A 21,350-nucleotide genomic window follows, 5' to 3' on the forward strand; every position below is an offset into this window, starting at 1 on the left:
CGGCCCGGCCTGTCCCGTCCGGGAGCGGGGAGGAGCCGTGCGGGGAGCCCCGGGGAGGCGGGCGGCCCAGCCCGGCGGGGAGGGGAGAGGAGGGGAGGGTTGGGGGTGGCGAAACCCGGGGCGCGGCGGGTCCGCCTCTTTCATTGATGAAATTTAAATTCCTCGGGGATTTGCCTCCCGCCCGCCGGCCCGGGAGGGACTGCTCGGCTGAGGGGCCAGCGCGGCGGGCGGTCTGTTCCCAGGGGGACCGGGGCCGCCGTCTCTCCCGCCTCCCCGCAGCTGCTCGACCACCGGCGGCGGCCAGCCTCCGCAGGGGCGCGGGGAGACAGCCTGCCCCCCCCCCCCGGCCCTTCCCTCCCCAGCCCTGGGGTAAAAAAAAAAAACCAAACAATTCGGTCCATATTTATAAGAGCACAGTATTTCTTTTCTTAAAGAGCGAAAATGTCGTCTTTTGCGAAAGGTAAGCTGGCGTGCTTTGTAGTTATTTTTCTTTGGCTCTACAGCTGTGTATACATAGATCTCTGCTTTTTTCTATTATTATTTTTTATTTTGGTCCTTCTCGCCTTTCCAGGAGCCCGGTAGAGCGCAGGCAGCGGTAGGTGTAGCAGCCCGATCGGCAGCCAAGTTGTGACGTGCAAGGGCTTCCTCAAAGTGTTATTTGTTGTTTGGCAGCAGGGCCTCCACTGGTTCAGTTCAGTTCTGTTCTGCTCGGTTCGCTTACCTCGGTAGATGCGTGGCTCTCGTGTGGTACAGGCGCACAGTGAAACTGGGTGGTTGTGGTGGCAGGGCTTCTCTCCACAGCTGATGCACAGGCAGGACCTGGAGTACACAGGGGGATCTTGCAAGCACAAATCTTCCCCGCTCCACTAAGCGGTCTGTTAAAGTTGGGGGAGGAAGAGCACTGAGGTCGAATGTCTTCACTTTTTTTCAGAGGCTTGAGTGTATTTTGGTGTTTTCTGATCCCAATAGGCTCCGGTGCTCTCCTTTACTCGCTGCATGTGTGAGCATGTGTGTACGTGGTCTGAGTTTCAGATTCCTTTATTGCAAAGCAGGGAACCAGCCCACAAGAGGTCATTTGGGGAAGAAAAATGACTTCGGTGCATTGCTGTGGCGGTTTTCTTTCCCTCCTTTCTGATATTCCTAATGATGTGTGTGTGCTTTTTGTAATGAAATCCGTGCCTGTAGGTTTCCTTGATATAAATCCATGCAGGCCTATCAACAAATGTAATGCTGCCTGTAGAAAGAACACAAGTAGGTCTTTCGCTGTACGAACTTGGACGTTGCAGGCAGCTGAGGGCCTTCACAGGCTTTGGGAAGTAGCTGTCGCTTACCCAGTGGATGTCTAGGACTGTACACCACTTGCTGTGTAAATGCATCAACTGTCTGCAAATGTCCTGTGGCACCTGGGCAAAATGCAGAGAGCTGAAGGGGCGGAAGTGTTACAGCCACATTTCTCAGCTGGCCACTCTGAAAATTATCGGGATAAGCCCCTTCTTGCTGTGAAATACGTTATGAAAATTCATTCTGAATTGTTCTTTTTAAATGGAATTGGCTTATCTCAGCCTACTGCTGAAGGTAGCCATCTTGGAGTGGCATTATTTATGAAACTGAAAGCTGGAGAAACCTATGTAAAGATCATAACCAACTTTTAAAATATTACCAAAGATTTGACAATCTGAAAAGCTTTTTTTTAAAAAAAGCATCAGCCATTTAAGTACTCTTTTATCAGGCCAATAGTACTAAAACACGTTGCCAATGTCAAGTGATATTTTTAGCATGAGGATCAGCTGCCCAGCTGTGTCTGACTGTAACACCTAAGCTCTTGGTGCACGCAGCTGGCAAGAACGGCTTCCTAGGTTGCAGACTTCTGAGTTAGCTCAGGCTAATGTGCTCATCCGTTAAGGAGAGAGGGAGAGTGAGCGTATAGGTTTCACTTCACGTATGCTTCAGTCCAACATATGTTGACAAATTTTGCCTCTAGTAGTAGGAAAATAAAAATGTTCGTAAAGGCTGAGTGGGTATGTTCAGTTCTAAAAATCAAACAAAGTAGTATTTAATAGTGTTGCACATTATAGTGTGGGTATTTAAAGAGATTTTTATCCTCGTCGGGGATAAAAGTTGCCTTGAACTTTCAGCGGAGTTGGTGGAAGTTAAGGCATTCACCGTGTACCCTCAGCACAGAGTTCAAGGATAGAACATTTAAAGTTCAGCTGCGTGTTTTAACTTCCTGGCCACCCTTCTTGATTTTTGTGCAAGTAGTCTGGCTCCAAGGAGACCTAAATAATTTTCTGCCCTAGGTCTTTTCATATACTTACTTAGATTGCAAAAGTATTTGCGCTTCATAACCCTCAGCCCAAAAGATTCCCAATTTTTTCATGAGAAACGGGATTTCTTCCTTGACTTGTGCCACAACTCCCTCCTGTGCTGGGTCCTTGTATACCAAGTACCAAGGCAGTGAAGTTCTCTGTTGAGTGCATTGATGAACAAAACTAACCAATCTTAACACCTTCTCCGCTTTTAATGCATAATAAGAGGAGGGACAGCAGAAAGGAAATACATGCAAACCCCTAAGTAAGGGGTCACTGCTGTTCTGGTTTTGTGCAGTTTTCCTGAGGACATCTGTCCTTTATTTTGTTTCTGATAGCATAGGAAGACCTCCTTTTTATTGGCTTGATCTGATTTATCATATTTTGGTTTTTCATATGTCAGTTATAAAGTTATGTATCATAAACCTGCAAATACTCTGCCATATGCTGTAGTTCATGCTGTGAGGGCAGGGGGCAGGTTAGCAGTGAGAGCAGAGCACAAAAGCGTGCCAGAAATAACAGTGGGGGCAGGAGGGTTTGAGTGAAACTCTCCACGCGTCAGACACCACCGCAAACTTGATTAAGAGTTGTTGTTTCTCTACTACTTGAGGAAGCACTTTCCACTGAAGACATTAAAATAAGATATCCTGGGTGGTCATTTTTGCAAAGCCCAGTGTTTTTTGAAGCCTCAACTATTGAGTCATGCTCTTCTGTTCTGTGCTAATTTCCTGTGTGGGCTGGTCCCCCAAGAGTCTTCCACTACCTTATCCCACCCTTTTCTTCCTTCAGATGAGTGTTCAAGAATACTGGTCCCATAAAAGTGGGCTTAGGCTGAAATCTGAGGCGTTGGTTGTGAAATAGCTTGGAAGAGGCATTTCTTTTTAAAAATAATTTGGGAGTTTATGGCCGCACGTACCCTTGGAAATCTCTTCCTGCAATTATTTGACACCCCTGCCTACCATCAGATTTTTAGAGGCACAATAACTGTTTTTCGTCATAGCCTTAGGGAATTTGCCTGTGGGAAGTAACTGCTTTCAGATAGGCAGTTGCACTGGCCTTTCTACTTCCTTGTTGCTGCTAGGGTGAAAAGGGAAATCAACCTTCACCCGGGCTATTAAATTTAACAGTAGCTCATGTTAAAGGACTGCAGTTGTCTTTCTGCTAGCAGTAGGCTGAGGTGCATAAATACCAGCTTCTTCCCAAAAACTGAGGGGCAGCAACACAGGAACAACTAGTACTGAGTTCGTTTGTTTGGAGCAGATGTACCTATGCTGCTGTCATGGTCTTGCTTTGGGGAGCCTTTACAGAGTGCCATGGATCCCCATCCGGTCCAAATCCGGGTGGATATCTCTTAAGATAAATGCTTAAAAGCCTCTGCCTTGCAATGGCATGTTAAAAGCAGAAAAGCTTTGAGTTGCTATTTCTCTTGGCTGCATAGTTAGAGTATTCAAATTCTTAGGTATGCAGAATAGATACTTTTCCTGCACCAGGCAAACACATGTTTTTATGGACTCCAGCCATGTCCTTCCACTGTCTTTCCCCAAAATAATAATAATAGCACTAATAATGCTCTCCCCAAGCAACCGTGCCCTGGCATGTTGAATCTGAATGAGACTGGTTGCAGTAGTTGTTGAATGGTCAACATGAAGCCTAAATATTCTTTAGTGCCAATGAAGGATGCAGCCAACAGCACTGGTAGCTTTGGTGGTCTGGGTTTCGGTAAGAAATATCCCATCTAGCTGGCTGGTCTGCGTGCTTGACGCTTGGTGTTTGGAAAAAGCAACGGGCTTGCTTCACTTCTCTGTGAGGACGCTGGTGATCAAATGTTTTAGCATTTGCTCATCAAGTTGTGGAGAATTTATAGTATTATAAAAAAACCCAACAAACCAAACTAGGACATTATTACACATTTACTTTTATGATGCCTTTTTCTTTTGATTTGTTTGTGATGTTACTTAATCTCTAAATTCTTTTATCTGGTAGACACAAGTTTTTTGGCTAATATGAGTGATCAAGATTTTCCTACTTACATGGCAGCCTGGGAAAGTTGCTAGATGGCTCTGCCTTACTTAGCATCAGTGTGTTTAACAGCACGAATGACGGTCTCTGTTGAATACTTGATATTTGCAGAGTTTCTTCTGAGGTCCGTTGCGTCATATTGGGAAGCTCAGATGTTTTACAGGCTGGTGAACTGTGAGAAATGGCCACTGTTGTTGCTGTAACCGAAGTCACGTATTACAACATGTTGCAGGGAGCACTACAAACATCTGGAAGTATCTCCTAGCAGTTGTTTCTCTGGAGTTTAAACAGTGTTTCAGTACTCATCAACCTAAAATATGTGAGTGAAAAGACAGCACTTGCAGCAGTTTGGAATGAAAGTATTAAGCTGGTATAGACCTAATTTTTCTGTAGGAGGAAGTGCTTCCTAATGAAGAGCTGTCTGTGTTGTAACATATTTGACCTGCAAAGATACGCTTAACAGGCTTTCAACTATTACCTGTTTTTACTACTAAATATAGCATTTGATTAAAAAAAAAGAACCTATTGTTCATTGTACTGTTCATCTTGAGCTGGCGTTTCCCCTGTGTTGCACTACACACAGTATGTGCACTGCAGCACTTGTCTGTTTTTTTTTGTTTTTTTTTCCTCCCCTACCTGCAAAACAGTGCAGTCAGGAAAATGGCTTCTGTAGGCTTCAAAGCAAGGATTAGATACTGTCACTGAGTCTGAAGCTGTGGAATACTTTGCTTAAAAAAATAAAATAAAATCAAAATTGTATTAAAATGAACTGCCTCTGGCTTTCTTAGACATTCTCAATAGAATAGCCTTTTAATGCATGTTCTAAATAAGTAAACTTTAAACACAGGTTCCTCTTCTAACAATATTTTCTGGCAGTATCACTCTGTTCACTTGCAAAGTTTCCGCCTGTCCCTTTTTGCACTAGTATTCAGGGTGTTTCTAAAATCTAGCTATATTTGGCAATACATCACTCTCTGTATTACAGAGAAGTGATTACTCAAGAGATTTGGCAGAAATTAAATTAACTGAGGTCTTTAGAGAACATAACTCAGAATGTCTTTTGAGAACGCACTTGCTTCAAATGCTTTCTGTTGGAAAATAAAGTCAAGTTATCTCCCGTTTCTTTCTGTGATGTGGACTTTATAGAACATTTGTGTATTTACTCTTTTTCACATTTATGGAGCTTATCCCTTTCAAAAACAAAACAAATGCTGAAGTGATAGACAGATGAATTTCCTAGGTTGCTTAGTAACTGAAGTGCGTGCTGTAGTGTGAAAATACTCATACGATAAAGTAAGGGAATATTTACTGGAACAAGCTGAAGATGGTGTGAAAACGCACTGTATAAATAATTAAAGCATATGTTTTTATTTGCTTGTGTGAACATAAGGATACCCTCGATCACAATGTTCTACCGAAAAGAATTTTTTTTAGTGAAAAGCTTTTTCACACTTTTACTTGCTAAAGTGTGTTGATGCAGTAGGATGTAAATTCTTTGGCTCTCTAGCAAAAAAGTGTACTGCTGTGGATTTTTGGACACTTCTTGAGATGGATCATTGGTCTTTTGGGACTCTTTTGAGTTTTGAGAGAAGGGTTGTTGTTCTGTGGCCCCGGTTTAAGGTCTGTTCTCCAAGTTACTAAGAACAAAACCTTTACATTCTTGGAGTCCTAGCACAGTAATAAAATAAAACTAGATTATATGAGTTTATTAATTTTTAAAAGAAAATCGAAGGCTATTTGTAGTCTAAATAAGCTAGTTTTCTTCTTTTTCCTTTAACCCGTGTTTTTATTTTTATTTAAGATTTCAGCAAAGCAATGTCTCAAGCTGGCACTTCACAGTTTCAGGAAGTCATTCGACAAGAGCTGGAGTATTCAATGAAAGTAGAACTTGATAAGATACTTGCGACTGCACCTTCAAATGAGCTAGAGGTAAGGAGCATGATGTGGACGCAACTCAGAGAATAGAAACTAGATGCAGGAAATTGAGGCAAATGTTATACAGGGAGACAAATCACAGAATACCATGATCCTTATTTTTAGGACATGCTATGACCCTGTGTGGAAGAGTAGCCTGGATACAATGTCAGTAGGAGACTTTCAGTTCCATATAAACTGCGTGACAGAATTGTTATTAAGTGTTTAATCATCTTTAGTTATTAAAGGTTCTATGTAATCTTTAATGGATTACAGAAAGGGAGGGTAAAGCTGTTATCCTAAAGATTGGGCCAAATTCTAATGATTTTGACTAAAGGCTTGTCTTTAAGGTATCCAAGTTGGTTTTGTACCTTGAGTTTTAGTGGAAATGAGCTTTTGGTACCTTTTAGAATTTTACTTAAACTTTAGCATGTCTACCTAAGTGCTGATAAAATTATTCTTGTGAATAGATTGTACATCAAGTTTGTAGAACCGCTTCCATGATTGAATAGGTATGCATTAAATACCAGAATTAGCTAATGCATTTCTTCTTTGTAGCACACTAAAAAGGACCTGGAAGGATTTAAGAAGCTATTTCATAGATTCCTACAAGAAAAGGGACCATCTGTGGACTGGGGGAAGATTCAAAGACCTCCAGAAGATTCTGTAAGTTCCAATGAAGTGACAGTCTGTGAGGAACATAAAACTGATAATTGCTACTTGTAGCAAATAATAGGCTGCCCAGGGAAGTGGTTGAGTCACCATCCCTGGAGGTATTAAAAAAGCGCATAGACAGGGTACTCCATAACATGGTTTAGTGGGCATGGATGATGGTTGGACTCGATGATCTCGAAGGTCTTTTCCAACCTAAATGATTCTATGTAGTCGCTCCTAGAATGGATATATCTGCCATGGTTCTGTAAAATCACATAGGACAACACTTTGGGTTCTAACAGAAAAATAATTATTTATTGACATATGTTGAATGTGTTCCTGAACATCAGGTCCTGCTTAACGTATGGGTCAAGTTTGTTGGTGTTATTTTGTTAGCTATTCTTTGAGCAGGGGAACAAAATGGGACAGATGCCATCTTACCATTTGGTACCTTCTCTGGAGTAAATGGTAACTTGTGTTAGAGGGGAAGTAGGTAGGACCCTTGTTGTTCCCATTTCCCTCCTGCCCGTGAAAGAAGGTTGCACATCTTGGATGAGACTGTTTCCAGCAATCCATTCTGCTAAATAATTTGAAAGGGACATATGGTAAGTGGGCTGGGTTATATAGCTCGTTTAGCAACTTCTGTAATCTACAGCAGCTCAGTAAAAGCGACTCTGAAGTAGAAGCGAATCTGAAACAAGTAGTTGACTGTGGGGTTTTTTCGAGTGTAATTTTCTAATGTCATCTAAGTTGTTATAACTTATAACCTGCCACTTGAGCTGCTGCTGCTGAAAAAGCACTAAATATTTTTTTCAGCACTGTTTAGTACTGAAATAAATACTTCCTATTAAACCTAATCTCATTTTATTGATTCATCTGTGGCCTTAGGCTGTCTTTTGACTCTTGCGTAACTAACGGTGTAGTTGTACTACAAACTCTTGCTTTTCCCAGTGTAGTGATCTTGGCATATTGCAGGACTTCTGTGTCCTTACACATTTGTGGTTTCTCTTAGCCTCTCTGTGGTGATTCAATCGAGGCTCTGTTTCTAACTGAAAGGCAGGCTGTCCAGTTACTTCCAGAACAGATGCACTGCTGCTCTCTAAAGTGTTGAAGAATTATGCTGTTTTAGAGCAAGTATAGGGTTTTTCCAAGGTTGAGTGTTTTCTTTTAACATCAAAAACATGTGAAGTCTCTCTGTCTTCTGTACCGTAACACTGAATGCAGTGTTGCTTTGGGGAGAAAAATCTACCTTCAATAAAGAGGCCAAGGTGAGAAATTGGAGTTCTGGATAACATGACTTACAAGGAAGGCTGAAGAAAAGGGGGTTGCTTTTAGTCTAGAGGGGGTGAGACTCTGGGGAGTGATAAGTCTTTTAAATATGTAAAAAGGTAGTTACAACAATGAAAGGAATAAACTGTTCTCTGTGTCAAGATAAGGCCTGGGATTAAATTACAGCAATTTGATGTGAGTGAATGGGTTGCTTCGTGGAGAGGGAGAGCTATTGTCTATTTTTAAAGTTTTGCACATCTTCAGTGGAAAAACTTTCAAGTTCTGTAAAGGACTGAAAATTACCAGGTAGGAAGTTGGGAGGAAATGTCAAACAGGAGGGTTATGATAAGACACTAAAATAGACTGATGGGACATTCCCAGGCAGGGCAAGCTGTTAAAAAAGAGCTTGGGCAGAGGTCTAACTTAAGGTCACAGAGGGCTGAAAGGAGGGCACGATTAGAAAGAGTATCTCTCTTCTTCCTTATGGGCTGTACTGTCTCATTCTTAAATGTGTCCCTTAGTTATGTAGCAATTTTTGACAAGAGGAGAGAAAGGTAAGAATCCTGCAAAATCAGGTCACTTTGGGTCAGCTGAGATGCATGCATGATCTTAAATGAAATTTTGCTTCCTAGCATGTACTCCAAATCAAATAATCATACTTGGTAAATGTCACAGAAGAAAGCTAGGGAAAAATACCCATAAACAAACTTCCTTCCATGCCTTCTTCACTTCATAATAAATATCTCTTTCTTTAGGATTTATTAGATGATTCTTAGACTTCCTGATCTGACAGGAGGTGGGTTGGGTGCTCTCAAAAACTGAAAGCAAACTTAACGTTCTTGAGTATTTTTCTTTCTTTTCTTTTATTGCTGATCATGAGTTCCATGTCCCCACCCTCCTCAAACCCTGCTTGTAGTTACCCTGCCTCCACCACCTTTTTAATATGTCAGTCATGTAGGGGGCATACCATGGAAAGATAAATGTGTCTTACATTAAACCCTTTTCAAGTGACCTGTAGTGTAACTTCTCCCAAATTGTTCTTTGCTGAGGGGTATGACTTGTGGAATTATTAGATAAAAGTTGATTTCTTAAAGACCAGAATTACAGAATTATTAGTCTAGCTAGTATAGGTAAGAACAGTATGAGCTTTTAGAAGGGGTAAAGAGTGACAATTTTAGAAGGGCTTCAGAATAAAGACTGCACTACTGAGTTCTTTGGGACAAGTATCCATCTGTGAATATATGCAGATTTTCTCCGAGTGCTTCTGTTCAGTTCCAGTTGAGTTTTCTTTTCCTAGTTATAAAACCACACAGTGTACTCTCCTCCTGGTCTTGTTAGAACAACACAGAGGTTGGCACACACAAGACTCATTAGGAAAGTTGGTTAGTAATCTTGCAAGTGATTTATAATTGCCTGTACGGACAACCTTGTTTTATGAGGTGGTGGTGATGGTGGTGGGCTGCTTGGCTGCTTTTGAGAATCTTGCATTACAAGTATCATGGCCTAGAAAGCAACGACTTATTCTCCCCAGTGTGAATTTATTTGCCTGTGATTGTTTTGGAGAATTAGTTTGGTGGTTCATTGGCCCAAAGCACTGAGAATTTTGGCACATGTAATCTTCAGCTGATACCTAGTAGAGCTCGTAAGTATCTGTTTAGGTATATATGTACGTGTGTGTGTGTATACATACAGATGTATGCATGTGTGTATATCTATAAAAAAAATAAAAGCGCCCCAAAAATGTGCCAAAATGTGGTGTGGTTGGGGTTTTTTTGTTTGTTAATTTTTAACAGCTTTAAAAAGTTCATGAATAGTTTATTGCATTTATAGGCTTTGCCTTTTAATTTTCTGTTTTACGTAAGCTACTTCTGACTTTCAGTTTAGGTCGCAAAGGTGTTTCAGGCTTTTGCGCAATGCCATGGGACTGTACTATATAGGAGTGGAATTTCTGATCAGACTTCCATGGATCATCTAATGTGTTATCTGTTGTACTTGTTCTTTGAATGTAGCTTTCTGTTCTTTCCTGAAGCATCTACTGACAAGTAAAGGCTCCTGTCAGTAAATTGAAACAGAAATGATTGTCTTGTCATGTTCCTCTCTTTTTCTCTGCAATGGGAGATTTCATCCCTGACCTCCATGTTTTCAGTGTAACAACTAATACCAATGGGTAAGCAACTTGTAAGCTCCAGATGACAATAACAGAAGATTGAACCCATTTCACTTTATCTTGGTAAACCTCTGACTTGTTTTTTCCTTCCAGATGCTTTGCTTTCATATGTCCAAAGGCTTACAGTGATAGCTAGCATAGTTAGGACCCAGTCTTCAGAGAAGAAAGTATACTTAGAGTGCCAGTTAACAAGGAGGGGAGGTAAAGAATGTGGACATGGCAACTGTAGTTTAATCCTGTTGATATAGATTGCAGCGATCTGTTTGTTTGAATTGGAAGCAATAGCAAAGTCCTGCTGGGAGGCCTCTGAGAGAACTGCCGTGATCAAGCTAACTGCAGAATAGCAATGCAAAACCTATTTTTGGATGTAAAGAGAGCATCCAAAGCAATGCGAGTGTGAAAAGAGCTTGTCTATTAGGTTGGTTTTTTTCCCAGTGGTCAGATTCTTGTCTGCAGCTCAGGTTGTCATCTTAATGAACTATATCATGAAGGAAAAGAAAGAATGTCATGCTCTTACTTAAAAGTAAAACATCTTCCTTATCTTCAACTCTGGAAACTAGTTTTAAAGGTTCACTTGGTGCTGTTTCTAAAACTGTCCCTTGGTGCTGAGTAAATGTTTCGTTGTTGTTCTGTAAGTGCCTATTGACTAATATGGGTGTATTCCTTTCCAGCCTACCCACGATGACAGCCCTGATGTTCATTTTGTCTGTCTCTGACAAATTCTTGCAAACTTCCTTGCAGTAGGAGTATGCTTCTGAAATCTGTTAGTCAAATTCCCAATGTTGCCTCATGCAAACTGTTATGAAAATCACTTCTGTGACGTTGTCTGTAAAGAAGCTAGATATGTCATCTCAGAACAATCTCAAACCACAGTTTTGAGACGTCTCAAATGAGTAACACTGTAGTCATGCATCTGTAAGCCATGTCACTCCTGCCCATTTTTGTTCCTGAAGTATTTCCCCATCAGCAGTTACTTGTCAAGTCCACTGTTCCAAATCCTTAGAGCAAGAATTGATTTTTATTACTGTGGAGCACTTCTTACACTTGTGTATATGCTCATAGGTGATGAGGTAGTTCTGCATGTTAGTGCCTACAGATGACTGGAACTGCTAGATGATAGCACTGGCATCCAGCAGTCCTGATGCTGCAACGATCCTGCCTGAATTTGAGTACTTGACATTTGTTATTCTCTGAATTAAAGACCCTTCAAAATCCAGGGCTTCATTGCCAAGTTGTCATTTCCAATGCCTGTGCCAGAAGAAACTGAAATATTTAGTGAGGCTGAGTTATAAATTTTGTGTTGTAGCTGATGCAACATCCAATGAACTAAGTCCTTGATGGAGGGCCTGGATCGAACTGTTAACTTCATCAGGATTTTACTCTAAGCTTTCTGCATAAGCTAGTTTCAGGCATGGTAGTGAAGACATGAAAGGGTAGTTGGCACTTCAGCAAAAGCAAATGATTTGAGGCAGTCTGGCCCTGAACTGAGGGGCAGACTTTCTTCTTTTTGGAGAACTATATTGTGAGTGATGCAAGAAGAACGTAGTAAGAATTGAAAGTTGAAATAATTTTTTTGGCTGTTTAGATGGCGTCTGAACATCGTGGGTGTGACTCACATCTCACTCAGCTAAAGCTCAAACCTAAATGTTTTAAATCCATTTGCAGTCTAATGGAGTGGTATTGACCTTAGAGCGGATGGGAGGTAGTAAATGTCTGAGTGTAAATTTCTGTAGATCCTGCTGGTAGTGAATCCTCATTAAGCTTTCTGATATACCTTCAGTATGTTAAAATCAGTGTTTATCATCTCTTTGTTAATGAGTGGTGTTTTTTCAAGGTGTCTACCCAGCCTGAACACAATCTCTGTTGTTGACAAAACACAGCAAGATTCTGCTTTTTGCACACTTCTGTTCCTGAAAAGTTCTAGGAACTTTGGAAATAAGTTCCCACGTCTGTCCTCTGTGAAATGGCAGTGATTGTGTTACTGCTTGCTGCCTGAGCCATGATAACTCCACGTGGAGCGATCTTATCTTTAAATATATACCATAAGCTTTCCAGATCCTGCGTAAGGCAGAATTTCCCTAATGTGAGGGATCTGCTTTAATCTGCTGCCTGTGGTGTACTGGAATGCTGGAATTGTGCAAACTCTCCTCTCTACCCCTGCACATCTGAGTAAGAAATATGACTCTTGTTCCAGTGCAATGTGAATTTCCATTTGAACCCCAGCCTGACTTGCCCAAAGCAAACACTGTTCCAAAAACTACTCTGTATGTATTTGGTTTTGGAAATCAGCTGTGGATCTTACACACCTGTTACAGAACTACAATAATTTTCTTGCTGCTAGAATACACACAGCACTGAAACACCAAGGCTTTTCTTCAAAAGAAAATCTCTAGAAGGGCAGGCTAAAGAATAATTGTATTGATTTTGCTCTAAGAGTTTTGGCATGATACCTATCATTGCATTGTTGCCTTTGTTTTTTTTTTACTTAGGTGCTTTGGATTAGGGGATGAGCAATGCCTAATGCAAGGCACACTTTCATTACAAGCGTGATTTTGCTCTCCATCACTAGCCCCAAACGTGGCCTATACTCTGTTTTTAAACTTGTAGGATATAGCTGTCAGCAAGGTAGAAGACTTTCTGCAAGGTTTAATGTGAGCTGGATGAACACATCCTGAAAATAGCAGGATAAGAACTAGGAACTTTCTTCCACTTTGTAGCATGCTATTGGGAGAGATGAATTATTGTATTGGACTAGTAGTTGGAATAAAAATTGGTTTAGACTGATTCAAAGAACAAACCTTTTGCCAGGAATGTTGCCTCTGACAACCTCAGAGCAAAGTATCAAAAAAAAATCTGCTGTGAGTTTAAGCTGCCCAGGGAAGAGAAGTTTTGTCCTGCATGCAGGGCCTGTGTTCTTAAATTGTGGCCTGACTGAAGGGGGTCATCTTACTGGGGAACTGAGTTAGATGGCTCACAAGGAGACCCCCTTTCCTTCTGCAGGACAAGAGGAGGGTTGTGGTAAGTGGTATAACTGGCCTGACTTCTTCCTTACCCCTCTTCACCATCGAGTCAGTTTACCCTACCTGGAAGAGTAGACAGGGACATCTTTTCATCTGTATGAAGCTGATTGTGACTGGTGTCACAAAGTCTATAGAAGTTCTCAAGAAAAGAGGTTATTGTAGTAACAAATTGGGTTATTTGTATTGTAACAAATCAGATTATTGTAGACTCATTTTGCAAATGTTCTTTAGTGTCGTAAATCATATAAATAAATAATGGGTATTATTGCTGAATTTTAAGTTTTGAAGGTTTTTAGGAGAAAGAAATTTCCTTCCAGATATCTGACTGCTGTTTTTTATGTTTGTTTTTTTTTTACAGATCCAGCCTTATGAGAAGATAAAGGCCAGAGGACTGCCTGATAACATTGCTTCTGTCTTGAACAAGCTGGTGGTTGTGAAGCTAAATGGCGGCTTGGGCACAAGCATGGGTTGTAAAGGCCCCAAAAGTCTTATCGGGGTGCGGAATGAGAACACCTTCTTGGATCTGACAGTTCAGCAGATTGAGGTAACTTTTGGTGGGCTTTTCTTTCTACATTGGAGGAAGCAAGACACACTGAGCTTCTCCTGTAGGGCCCTTTAACAGAGATCACGGTGGAGGCTTGCCAAAAGGAAGAGGAGAGGGAAAAGAGTTCTGGTCACAGTGCTAGTGGTGAAGTGGAGAATTGTTTTGGAAAGAATAGGCATGAAAGAGACAGTGCAGTCGGCAGTTGAACTCTGTCCACTCCACACATGTTAGCACACGTGTAACTCAGCCTGTGCACACCAACCCAGACAGTGGTGACTGTGTCCTGAAACACAAGCAATCAAATTGTAGAGCTGGCTTGGCATGGCTAACTCCTGGGCTTGTTTCTGACTCCTCCAGGTGCAAGCTTAAGTTTAGCTTTTTAAAAGGTTTTTTTATGTGCATTAGAACAAAGCTCTTCGCAGCAGCTCCAAGTTCCTTGTTGAATTAAAACTCTCATGCTGAAAGTGATTGCTGGCATTTTCCTCTGAAGAAAGAAAAGTAAAATAAAATAACAGCTGGTGGTGCTGAGAGAGATCATTTCAACTTATGTTTTTAATGCAGAATATTCCTCTTACAGCAGATAATTAAGATGGTCATTAGAGTAGGAAATTGGGTGTGCCTGTTCCATAGTTTCTGGACCTCCAACAATTTTTGCCTCAGTGTGGTGTTTGTTTGGAGTGACTCTTCCATGTGTGTTAGTTCTATAGCAGACTTAAATTTATATCCAACTAATGCAGTCCTAATCCTTCGGTGTTGCGGGCGCTTTCTCAAAAGGGTCATTGTGGAAGTCTCAGACTCCACCAGAGGGTAATGATCCCAAACACTCCCCAGCAGATGAGGGTGATCTAATACACAAAGCCTAAAACTCACTGAAGTATCTTTTTTTTCTGCACACTCTATTTTTGGTGGAACACTGTCATGTTTTCTGATTTTTGTCTTTGCTGTGCTGTGCGCATGGAAATGCTCTTGTGTATTTCAGCTCCATTCTATAGATTCCCAAATAATTAACATGGTGACATTTCATTTATTATGTACTCTTGATACTATTGTCCATCTCGTAGCCTGCCAAGAAGGCTCAAAAGTGCTTACTGTGCAGAGAAGGTTTTGAAACTTCATCCTGACAGACTTTATAATAATTTGAGGGAAAACATGCCTTTTTGTAATCAATAGTAGCCTGAAATTTAAAATAATAATTTTGTGGTTTCGTGCTTTTCAAATTTTAAATCTTGATGCAGATTTAAAAACAAAGATTGATTGTATCTTAATGTGGGCCTTATCTTTACTACTTACAAGGATTTGTTTTCCTTTACCTGATTTATTATTCTTTCTGTCAGTATAAGCACATCTCTCTTTTATCTCATGCATTTATTATTTCCAGTCTGTTTTATCTAATCTCTTTCTCCCAAAATCTTAGGCGTCAGGAGTTAAAGCTAATAATACATGCTGAATTTACCATTTCTTTCCAATCTCAGCATTTAAACAAATCCTACAACACTGATGTTCCTCTTGTTCTCATGAATTCCTTCAACACTGATGATGACACAAAGAAAATCTTGCAGAAATACAGTCACAGCCGTGTGAAGATATATACTTTTAATCAAAGCAGGTATCAAAAAACTTCTCTACTTGGGGTGAAAGGAAAAAACTAGCTTGCGTTTCTCCATACTCCAAATGGTGTGGGTTTTTAGTTTGAGATGTTGAGGTAGCAATAGTGTCTTCTGTACCCATGTTCAGTCTCTATTTTGGGCCTCTTTGAAAGACTGAAACATCAGGGTGTTAAGCAGAGCCAAAGGCAATGTATTAAAATTAGGGAGGGGGGGTGTGGGACACAGGTTCTAAGAAATGTGTGAATAATGGTTTACTGGATGCTGGTCGCTTGATTCCTGAATTTGCTTTTAGGGTACCTGGGCTCTGGAGGGAGACGGAACATGGCTTCCTTATCAAAAACAAACTCTAATCTATAGTGGCTGATGATGTCAGAGGCGTGCCTGGCATGCTCTGAACCTGCATGTCAGAGGGAAGCTGTTCAACAGCACAGTCTGAGAACTGTGGCTTTAGATCCTTGAATGAGAGATTGTGTGCTCTAGCTTCTTAGTGATAGCTCAGTATTTGGATGGGTCTTTCAATTCAGAGTACTTATACCAACCTAGAAAGCACACCTTCAAAAGCTGTATGAAAAAGCCCAAGTAGTTGCACCTTTGCTGTTGTACTTTTGTTTTTCTTTATGCTAGTCTGACATTGGTGAGAACTCAACAAAACCCACTGTCTTCCAGGTATCCTAGAATTAACAAGGAAACTCTGCTGCCAATAGCCAAGGATGTATCTTACTCAGGAGAGAATACAGAGTGCTGGTATCCCCCAGGCCACGGAGATATCTATGCCAGTTTCTATAACTCTGGTCTGCTGGATAACCTTATCGGAGAGGGGAAGGAATATATTTTTGTATCCAATATAGATAACTTGGGTGCCACTGTGGACCTTTACATTCTTAATCATCTTATGAACCCACCCAATGGAAAACGTTGTGAATTTGTCATGGAAGTCACAAACAAAACCAGGGCAGATGTGAAGGTAAAGGGAAATAGTTGTGCAAGTCTGTCTGAATGCCTGGCATGTTGGTGAAGATCTCAGCGTCTTCTCTCTTCTGTATGCATAAAACATTAAATCTTCGTATAGCTATTTTAGGCACCATTTAATACATCAGCTGTGATCTAATTTGAGATGCACAAAATCAGCAAGTTTATGAAGTTCTAATTCATGGAACAAATTGGATCTAGGTTCTGGGCAACAGCAGACAAGGACAGCCTGGATTTGACTGATTGCTGAAAACACAAGTGATTTCTGCAGGGGGCAGGTCACAACCCCCATACCTTCTCCAAACTGTCATTTACACAGGGGAAAAGTTTGGAGATACTTTGGGGTGGGATACAGCAGTTGTATCTCTATTAACTGAAAACTGCCTAAGCTACTTACCCAGCTGCCAAGGTGTGCATTGTACAACTCAGCTTGGGGTGGCTGCCAGTCTGCTCCTGCCCTAGCTGCTTGACTTCGTACAAAGTCCAGGTTTAACAACTTGTCAGGTGTTTATGGCACATATCGCATGCTTCTAGCATGCAGTAATTTGTCCTGTCCTTTGCCTCTATTCTTTTAAATGTGAGGATGGGGAGGAAACGTGATGTTTTCTGTACTCATTAGATATTAAGAAAGCTCTGACTTAGTTCTATAAAACCAGAAATGTGCTGTAAGAATTCAGTTCAGGTTACTGAAGTACCACTTGTTTCTCCAGTAAGTGCCACAAATACAGAACTATTAGATTTAATTTAGATTTTGCTCTGTAATCTGGCAAAGTACGGCTGAAGGTGATTTTTGACAATGGCAGCACTTGCAAAAGATTCTCAACAACTTTCACTAAAAGAATTAACTGTCTTGGAGTGCTGAAACATGATCGTTTGACAGTTCTGACTGTACTTTAAACACACTCTATATTTAGTAACCTGGTAGCTGAACACAAGCAACATGTTTTCACTGAGGTTCAACTTTAAATGCCAACAAAGCAGTGCATCTGTTTGGGGTGAGGGGGGCGTTTCTGTGGCATCTCGTGAACAGGACTTAAAACATTTTCTTTGACCCTTGCAGGGTGGCACGCTTACACAATACGAAAACAAGCTGAGGCTGGTGGAGATAGCTCAGGTCCCAAAAGCACATGTGGATGAATTCAAGTCCGTGTCAAAATTCAAAATATTCAATACCAACAATTTGTGGATTGCTCTGTCTGCAATTAAAAGGCTGCAAGAGAAGAATGCTATTGACATGGAGATCATTGTTAACCCAAAGGTAATCAGCTAGGAAGAGTTTAGAGGAAACGGACTCAAAAGAACTGTTAGTTTCTAGGTAACGGAATAGGGACTGCTGCCTTCAAAAAGGAGCTGGTCTGCTGGTAACTGCAGAGCTGACTTAGGCTCATCTCTAGTTCTGAGTGCTGTTACCTGCTGGTTGTGTTTACATGAGTTTTCTCTTCCAGACTCTGGATGGAGGCTTGAATGTTATCCAGTTGGAGACTGCAGTTGGTGCTGCTATTAAGAGTTTTGAGAACTCTCTGGGGATAAACGTACCTCGTAGTCGTTTTCTGCCTGTTAAGACCACGTCAGATCTCTTGCTTGTGATGTCTAATTTGTATAGCCTTAATGCTGGATCTCTAACGATGAGCGAGAAGCGTGAATTTCCAACAGTGCCTCTTGTCAAACTGGGAAGTTCTTTCACAAAGGTAAACTCTATAACTATACTTTGTTTTTATCTCTGAATAAAAATACACTCCGTAGCAATAAATAAGTTAAAAGTGAGGTTTACTTCATCTACCTCTGCCCTTCTGGTATTCCCTTTTGCTCTTTGTAAAGAACTGTTAGGCTGTTAGAATACAAACTATGTACTTAACATGCATGCATAATGTCATACTGCTGTTAGGTGCTCCTTTACCCCATCAGCTGAGGAAACAGAAGGTGAATTGGGTTGTGTGCTCTCTAGAGCTCGCGCAACTTTGGTGGGATACTACCCTTACTGTTTCTCGTAGTTATCACTGACAGAAATGACAATACTGTGTTGCTTTCAAACTAGCAACTCTTACATGAAGTCAGATGTAGATTCTAGAAAGGTCCCTGAAAGGAGTTTCCAAGAAGCTCCCACATGTCTTAATCCACAGCTGGATTTAAACCTGTCTCTATTCTTTCCTCTCTCCAAAAGGTTCAAGATTACCTGCGGCGGTTTGAAAGTATTCCAGATATGCTGGAGCTGGATCATCTCACGGTTTCAGGTGATGTTACATTTGGGAAGAATGTTTCATTAAAGGTGAGTGTGTAATTGGGATGCTCCTGCAATAAACGTGACTGATCTCTGCTCCTTGGTAATTGATCCTGCCTAAGCCAGTGCCTTTTTATGCACAGTCCATGGAAGCACTCCTAGGAATTAAGTAACTGGCCCAGGGACTCCAGAGGCCAAGACTGAACAGTGACCCTTATGGAGTGCAAGGTGTTACTGCTATAGCTCCTTCTCTGTATAGTCCCCGGGAGAGCAGAGGTTTATCCACAAACCTTGAAAACACCACAGACTGCATGAATCTGTGTTCGAAATGATGCTTACATCTTTGTCCTTCAGCTTTACAAGGCATGTACCACCTCACCTCCCAGGCTGGCTTTACAGCCACAGGCCCTTTCTCATCAATTTGGTGTTCTTGATTTATTAGTAAACATTGAAGCTGAGCAAGTTATTTTCTCTCTCAAATTATTCCTTAGAATCCGGCCAATCCCAGCAGAACATTGTCATGGTCCTGTAAGTCTAGGGCAGTTTAGCTGCTGATGCAGATTGGTGCAAGGTGGGGCTGCAACAACCAGCACTCGACCTGGCTTAGGCCATTATCGGACTGCACACTCACACACGTGTATGCGTGCCCAGCTCTTTCTGTGTATTTGCCTTACAGCTGTAATGGTGAGCTGTGCCACGACATACTGATGTGGGTAACATTTTTCCACCTAAAAGCAAGCAGACATGGTAAGAGCACTTACAGCAAGTATGTATCTTCAAAGAAGGCATCAGCTGTGCTTATAAGCTGATAGTATCTAGTATGCTGGTAATTACACTGTTTCCAATATTGCTTGTTGAAAACCTTTGTTGTGGGGGGCATGGAAAAAAGTCTGTGCAGAAACAATACCACTAAATGCATTCAGGATCTGGCTGCATTACAGCTGATGCCTAACTGGTCCTCCAGACAACACTACTCTTGCTCATTCCAAGACAAGAGTTAATACAAAGTTTCTAATGGCTTGTTTTCTCTTCTGTAAATCCAGGGAACAGTTATCATCATTGCAAATCATGGTGACAGAATTGACATCCCAGCTGGAGCCCTACTAGAGAACAAAATTGTATCTGGCAATCTTCGGATCCTGGACCACTGAGTCAGGGAAAGGGCACGGCTGGTTCTGTAGACTGCTGTGCTAAACCAGCCTCGTACTGGAAGAACCTTTTAAGCATTAGAAATATAAGTACACAGAGGGCCTATGCTTTGTCATCTTCACAGTACCCTGCAGTATTAATTTAAAATTAATTTCTCTTGCTTATCTTTTTAAGCAGACACATAGCGCAATGGATGTGCGTAAGTAATGCTTCAGTCCTTAAAGAGATTCTGTAACTCAGTTAATATAACCTTGAAGTGCAATACTGTTTGTCTTGCGGTAAGATGGACAGATCTTCTTTGATAAGAAGTTAAGAGGCTTGCCTCTAACATTTAGTAGTTTTGAATTGCTTGTAACTGCAGAAATAAAGCTGTGAAGCAATACATGTGGGACAACATGGTTAGCTACTCATGTGACTTTTTATGAAGTATAAGTGCAGGCACCGTTGAAAACCAAAAGTTTCACTACTGCTGAACGGGCTGTTAAAAACCCTGTATTTCATGTGCTCACAACTCTCCTCACCTATAGCCCTCTTTACCCCCACAAACTACAAGTGGGATGTCCTATCCCAATTGTATGTCAAATACTGGGGTAAGGCTGTCAATACCTCCATTTCTGTATTGTGAGTGGGAATCGTTGGTGTTCCAAACTCACCCAAAGAATCTAATACTTGAGAAAAATGCCTCAGTATCCATGTGGTGTTTGCTCTTTCACATCCCATTTAAGACTGGATCTCCTGTTAATATCTTAAATCCTTGAGCTGCCCTCTTTTTTTCAATAAATGGATCATGTTGACTACACCTGTGTTCATATTGTCACAGCCATGTATGTTAATTTATAGTCTCTTGAGTAATTTCTAAATTTGTACAGGAATTGAAATCCCTGTCCTGATCACTATTGATTTCTTAATGTTTCTCTTGTATTTACATGCAGACAACTTTATTTTGTAAGCTTAGTATAACACTGGTATGTATCATTAAAGAAGTTGGTCTTTAAAAACAACTGTGATTTTATAGCTTTATTTTGACTGACAATTAATGACATCTGTTATGCTAACAGATAAGCATGCCTGTCTGAAGAAACCATCAGCACACACACACACTGTGTAGACCATTCCATTGTACATAATTGTCACAGGGTTAGGCACTCAGACTATGGTTAGGTAGAGATGTGAGGTGAAATACACAGGCACTTTTTACTTAGTACTGGCAGCGTCCAGTCTTAAAAGGTAGTATTAAAAACTCTTAAATAAATTAATTTCAGTTGCACCTTCCTTAATGGTGCAACCTTTTATTAGCAGCCTAAAAATTTAAAAATTCTTCCTGCCCTGTTTTCTGTGTCCTCCTCTGTCTTTATACACACCACTTTGTGTCTTGGAACTGTGGAGGAATTGGCAAAGTCCTGCAACATTCTCTGTCTGTACCCCACTGTCAGTGGGCACAGCTGCTCTGGGGTTGGGTAGCTGCAGGAAACCATGCCAACACCAGCCTTTTTACTACCTTCAACTTCCACCAG

At 41.1% G+C, this 21,350-nt stretch overlaps 1 protein-coding gene across 2 annotated transcripts; it reads left to right on the forward strand.

The window, feature by feature from the left end:
• Window positions 1-373: 373 nt before the first annotated feature.
• UGP2 (UDP-glucose pyrophosphorylase 2) lies at window positions 374-20,837 on the forward strand. 2 transcript variants are annotated; one of them, XM_010574745.1, is made up of 10 exons: window positions 374-460; window positions 6,127-6,254; window positions 6,798-6,905; window positions 13,708-13,893; window positions 15,366-15,499; window positions 16,167-16,464; window positions 17,530-17,727; window positions 17,915-18,157; window positions 18,631-18,735; window positions 19,731-20,837. In XM_010574745.1, the coding sequence occupies exons 1-10, from the start codon at window positions 442-444 to the stop codon at window positions 19,836-19,838; spliced, it is 1,527 nt and encodes a 508-aa protein (XP_010573047.1). In that variant the 5' UTR covers window positions 374-441; the 3' UTR covers window positions 19,839-20,837. The 2 variants fall into 2 exon arrangements, with proteins under 2 accessions (XP_010573047.1, XP_010573048.1); XM_010574746.1 differs by lacking the exons at window positions 374-460; window positions 6,127-6,254; window positions 6,798-6,905 and adding an exon at window positions 7,368-7,498 and having other exon boundaries at window positions 19,731-20,834.
• Window positions 20,838-21,350: the final 513 nt, after the last annotated feature.

Source organism: Haliaeetus leucocephalus, unplaced genomic scaffold (genome assembly GCF_000737465.1).
Source record: "Haliaeetus leucocephalus isolate CR32 unplaced genomic scaffold, Haliaeetus_leucocephalus-4.0 Scaffold450, whole genome shotgun sequence".
NCBI lineage: Eukaryota > Metazoa > Chordata > Aves > Accipitriformes > Accipitridae > Haliaeetus > Haliaeetus leucocephalus.